Consider the following 5,329-nt stretch of genomic DNA (forward strand, 5'->3'; position numbering starts at 1 on the left):
TTAAAGACAGAAGTTACAGGATTATATCAGTAGGTACCGGCTGCTTTCTGGTTGGTTGACATTTGGGAACAATCAGGAGAATTTCTCCAAGTCATATTTTGGCATGAAATACCTGTGAACCAGGTTATTTTCATTGGTCCCCACTGAGAGGGAACATTCTGTGGTTTCTATGGCTTTGTCTTGTTACTTGCAGGTGGCCTGTTGTACACAGATACCAATAGTTTTTAGAACTGTATCCTGGAGACTATAGGGGAGGTTTTGGTCTCCCCTGGAGTTTCTTTTGTGGCCAAACAGTTCACAGGAACCAAGTACCTAGGAGGCTGGGGGTGGTGTGGGGGGGAGTCTGGAGTTTCTTTGTGTTCAGTTTTGGCCCAGGCTCAGGGAGGCCAGAGGATCTGGAGTTTCCTTGTGTCACAGGCCTACATGTCTTTTCTGTAGCCTGTCATGGCTTCTAAAGCAGGGGCTGAGTGAGGGTCGGGTCCCTTCATTCCTAGAAGTGAAGCCTTTGAGTTTAGTTTACGCCTTTCAGTCCCCACTAGCTGGGGAGGCTGGCTCCTTCACCTGCTGACGTTTAGAAAGTTCAGGCTTCAGTCATTGGCAAGCTTCAGACTGACTGGAGCTGGCACACAGCAGGTAGTGGAAAGAGGGGCTGTGATGTCCACTGTTCCTGTCGCCTTCACCCCTGCCAGCCTCCCCTGGGATGAGGGAACTGAGCAGGATGTAGGTGGGAAATGACCTTGGCGATCAGAGAAGTGACCTAGAGTGCTGGGACCCAAGGTTTAGATGTAGAAACAAACAGACGAAGTGAAATCCCTTTATTTTTCACTCAAGTGCAGACAGCAGACTGCTCCCCAGTGACATCCCCCAGCAGCAGTAAGGAAGACACTGTCCATCCCAGGGTCATGCTGACTTGACCCAGCCTCTTCTATACACTCTCCCCTTCCTCCCCAGGTGCCTGCCAGAGGGCCAGGCCATCAAGAGGGCCAGCAATGCCCCTGAGGCTTGTCCCTGGGGCTGCGTATCTCTAGGCCAGTGGGTACATTCTCCAGGACATCAGCCAATGAGAACAAGCAAAAAGAGATGTCTTCGTAGGAGGCCCTGATCCCGCTCTCAAACAAACAGGCAAAGGCCAGGGACGCCCCAGGCACAGCCCCAAGGAACGCTAGGTCGGAGTAGCCACTGGGGCCCTCATAGATCACCCAGGGATCTGTCCAGCTATGGGGGTCCAAGGGGGACCGGCTCAGGTAGATTCCCATGTGGAGCCGAGCTCTACGCTCTGACGGGTGGGAATACAGCAGCCATGTGGGACTCTGAAGCAGGGAAGCAGAGGACACAGGGAGTTCTGGGCTCCAGACTGTCTTATCTCCACCTGGCCCAGGTTCTGAGCCATGATTCCCTAGACCCCAGGTCTGTGGGGTGCAGAATGGCCCTCTGGGAACCCAACCTTCAACAGGACCCCCAGCACCTTCCCCTGAAGCCTCCTGTACTCTGAGATAGAAGCATGGGGAATGTGGGGTATTCCCAGGACCCACGGGCCACCGGTCATCCTGAGGCCTGCTGGAGGGTGGGGCTGGGAAGCCCACAATGCTACCCTGGCAGCCACGGGCAGTTTCTGCCAGTGTAGGCACCAGCTCCCCTGGCAGGAAGGAGGTGCCCTCATCAGCACTCAGTGCCTGCACCCGGTTGCCCAGAGGGCTCCGGGCATTGCAGTAGAGAAAGTCTCCACCCACGGCAGCCAGTTGGCACTCTCCAGAGCGCAGGTTGGGCACAAGGCCTCCACAGTGCCAGGAGATTCCATGGTCATCACTGTAAAAGGCCAAGGAGTGGGGACTGGTCCAGCAGATCCTGCCGAAACACTCTCGGCGGTCCACGTGGTAGGTGTAGGCAGGGACAAGCAGGCGACCTGAGCGCAGCTGAACTCCATGGCCTGGACCCACAGCAAAGGTGGCCCAGTCTACAGAAAGAAGGAGCCAGAACCTTGGGTTGGGTCATCTGACTGCATAATCCTGGGAGCCTGCTCGGTCAAATGCCTTCTTAAAGTTTTTAAAAGACTTATTTTTAATGATGTGCATTGGGGTTGGGGGGAGGCTGGAGAGGTGGCTCAGAGAGTAACAGCCCTGGCAGCTCTTCCAGAGGTCCTAAGTTCAATTCCCAGAAACCATATGGTGGCTCACAACCATCTGTAATGAGATCTGGTGCCCTCTTCTGGCCTGCAGGCATACATGTATACATAATAAATACATCTTTAGTTATGTGCATTTGGAGGGTGTGCACATAAGTGCAGGTGCCCATAGAGGCTAGAGGTGGCAGATGCCCTGGAGCTGGAGTTACAGGCAATTGTGAGCCACCCAATTCAGGTGCAGGGAACCGAACTCCAGTTCTCTGCAAGAGCTGTAAGCCATACAAGCTCTTCACTCTGAGTCATCTCTCCAGCCACTTGGGAGACTTTTGCTTTTTGTTTGGGGGTGCAAAGCACAGAAACCGGGCCAAACAAGTGGTCTACCACAGAGCGGTTCCCCAGCTGTTAGCCAACAGAGGCTTAATGATCACCAGCAGAGCTCAACTTCTGGAGCAAGTGCTATTACACAAGGGTGGTAAAGGGAGGAGACCGTGGGTGAGGTTTTTGGATGTGCCCACTGTCCTTGTCCACCTCCCAGAAGCTGCCACACCCCTCTAAGTAGCAGTCATGGGCCTGGTCCTGTAGCCCCTAGGGCCACGCCTATCAGCAGGAGTCGGGTAGTGAAACAGAGTCAGCAACTGCAGGTGGGGACTGCAGAGGTGGAAAAAATGACGGGGGCCAGAGACCAGGGCTGGATGAGGAGGAGGCGAAAAGCAAAAGGAAGTGGTAAAAGAGAATAAGAGCCCCAACCCTCTCCTCTACAGACCAAGACAAAGGGAGCCCCTGGTGGGCTTTAGCTGCCGCCCTGCCAACACTGAAGGCGCTTGGGGAATGCCAGACAGTCCTGGAGACAGTGTTAGGAAGTCATTGCTCTTGGGGGTTGTGGGGCAAGAAACTGAGGATAGGAGAGGCAGAATGAAGATTTCCAAGTGACTGGTGGGCCTATGCAAGGGTCAAGCCCAAGCCCATCTTGCCCTGTCCTGTTCCTACCCACTCAATTCCTCCGCCCCACACCACCAGCCCATCCCACACCAGGTGTCACCTACCCCGCAATGCTGCACCAATGACCTCCTCAGTGAGGTCTCGCACACTGCCCCAGGTGAGGCCCGCATCACAGCTGGTCACACAACAGAGCCGAGCAGCGTTCTTGCCAGTGGCGATCTGCACGGCCTCGGGCGTGTGGCCCAGCACCGCAATGAAGAAGAGGAAGATGGTACCCGAGTGTTCGTCCAGCACCGGGCAAGGGTTCATAGACCTGTGCCCCTCCAGCACCGCAGTCTCCAGCACACTCAGGGTGCCCCACTAAGAAAAAGAGGCAGCTGGTCAAGACATCTGGAGCCTGACCTTAGTCTCCAGAGGGATCAGTAGAGCTGGGCTTCCGTTTCCCCTCAGCGCTTTGCACTCACCCGCACTGAGCCCTTGGCCAGTGTCCCCCTCCTCAGCACCAGGCGGTGAGCATGGGAATCATCAGGGCTGAGTCGCTGTTCTGCAAAGGCCAGCAGGGTAGGCCTGGGAGGCACACTGAGCAGCGCAGGCACGCGGTAGGTCAGGCCCGTCCTCTCCCGCTGGAAGAGAACGGTCCTTCTGGGAACACGCGAGGGCCCCATGCCCTTCAGGTAGGAGCAGGACACCTGGAATCTGTTGGGGAGGAGGCACCACAGGTTTACATGGCCACAAGCCAGCCCCACAGACACCTGCCCTCTTGATGGCACTTTCCAATCTCCCTCTCCCCAGACTTCTCACAACCCATCTGCAGACCCCTCACAGCCACTGCACCCCAAATATCTATAGAGCAGGCCCCTTTGTTCTCTCCAAGCTGCTCCTTTGCCAGGCTAACTGGTGCTGGGGAGCTGGGCAGAGAGACCCCACATCCTTCCAGCTGGTGTGTCCTGGACACATATCACCACAAAACTCGCCTACCAGGAGTATGGGCAAGTGGACAAAGTCAGACAAAAAGGGGGAGGGGGGCTCAGTGTTCACAAATATGGTATGTGAGACCAGGGAAGGCACACCACACGGCAGAGGCAGATGAAACTGGAAGGTACCCACATGGAAGCAGAAGGGAACTCCAGAAATCTCCACAGAAAATAGCTCAGACATAGGGCATGCGCCCACGGGATCCCTGGGCTGGCTGGTGGTTTGGAGAACAGCAGAGCCCTCTCCTGCAGCATCCATACCAAGCTCTCATAGGCACCAGAGAGAGCCAGGGGCAGGGCAGATCAAAAGGCAGCAAAAAGAAAGCCAAGGACACCAGAGAGGTCCTTGTTTGGCCCTAAATTGATTCCTCCCTGTCAGAGCAGGGTCATTGCCAGGCTGATGGAGCAGAGGAGCGGGTGGCAGCATTCCAGGCCAGGAGGACATGCTGAATGAGGAAGGACAAAGGCCTCTCTCCGCATGGCCCTCGCTGTGCTGTCTGCCCCTGCGGCCACTCCCTAACCTCACCCACAAGCCAAGGTCAGGAGGCTTACGGTGTGATCTGCCTGTGAGCAGCTTAGCCCCTCTTGTCCGTACCCCCACCCTCTGCATCCTCATCTGTGGGACTCTAGACTGAGCTTGGAAACACTTCCACATGGAACTGAAGCCACAGGAGGGTGACCAAGCAGCCCCAGGGCATATTTCTTCCCCACTTAGCCTCTCAAAGAAGGACTAGTGGGAGATAAGTTGGGGACATGACCTGGGCCTGCCAGGTACCACTGTCTGATTTGCACAATGGCAGACGAGAAGATGAGTGTATATAGCTGGTGTGGGGTTGTTGGGAAGGCAGGGCAAGGGGTGCATTACCAGCAGGACACGAACAGTCAGAGCTCACAACCGTCTAGGCCAGACCACCACCAGCCAAACAACTCATGACCAGGCACCCCAGGCCAAACCAGAGCCACACACACAGCCCACACCAGCCACTCCTGACCAGCCTACCACAAGCCATACAGAAGTAATAGCAGCCAGGCGTTCATTGGTGGTGCACGCCTTTAGTCCCAGCACTCAAGAGGCTGAGGCAGACAGATCTCTGAGTTCGAGGCCAGCCTGGTTTACAGAGAGAGTTCCAGGACAGGTTCCAAAGCAATACAGACAAAAGGAGGAGGAGAAGGAAGAGGATGAGGAGTATAAGGAGGAGGAAGAGGAGGAGGAGGAAGAGGAGGAGGAGGAGGAGGAGGAGGAGGAGGAGGAGGAGAAGAAGAAGAAGAAGAAGAAGAAGAAGAAGAAGAAGAA

The 5,329-nt window shown here is 55.6% G+C and overlaps 1 protein-coding gene across 1 annotated transcript; it reads right to left on the reverse strand.

Moving 5' to 3' along the window:
• Positions 1 to 974: 974 nt before the first annotated feature.
• Positions 975 to 3,738, reverse strand: Neu4 (neuraminidase 4). The gene is made up of 3 exons (XM_035439294.1): positions 3,526 to 3,738; positions 3,166 to 3,421; positions 975 to 1,954 (listed from the first exon to the last, which is right to left on the reverse strand). The coding sequence occupies exons 1-3, from the start codon at positions 3,724 to 3,726 to the stop codon at positions 975 to 977; spliced, it is 1,437 nt and encodes a 478-aa protein (XP_035295185.1). The 5' UTR covers positions 3,727 to 3,738.
• Between the last annotated feature and the right edge of the window lie 1,591 nt (positions 3,739 to 5,329).

This window comes from Cricetulus griseus, chromosome 2, assembly GCF_003668045.3.
Source record: "Cricetulus griseus strain 17A/GY chromosome 2, alternate assembly CriGri-PICRH-1.0, whole genome shotgun sequence".
Taxonomy (NCBI): domain Eukaryota; kingdom Metazoa; phylum Chordata; class Mammalia; order Rodentia; family Cricetidae; genus Cricetulus; species Cricetulus griseus.

Excerpts from the sequence above, each read along its gene's own strand:
- Neu4 (XM_035439294.1), bottom strand. The coding sequence starts at position 3,726 with ATGGGGCCCTCGCGTGTTCCCAGAAGGACCGTTCTCTTCCAGCGGGAG. Across the intron at positions 3,422-3,525 it reads TGGCCAAGGGCTCAGTGCGG|TGGGGCACCCTGAGTGTGCT; the intron begins GTGAGTGCAAAG and ends TCTTTTTCTTAG. Across the intron at positions 1,955-3,165 it reads CATTGGTGCAGCATTGCGGG|ACTGGGCCACCTTTGCTGTG; the intron begins GTAGGTGACACC and ends TTCTTTCTGTAG.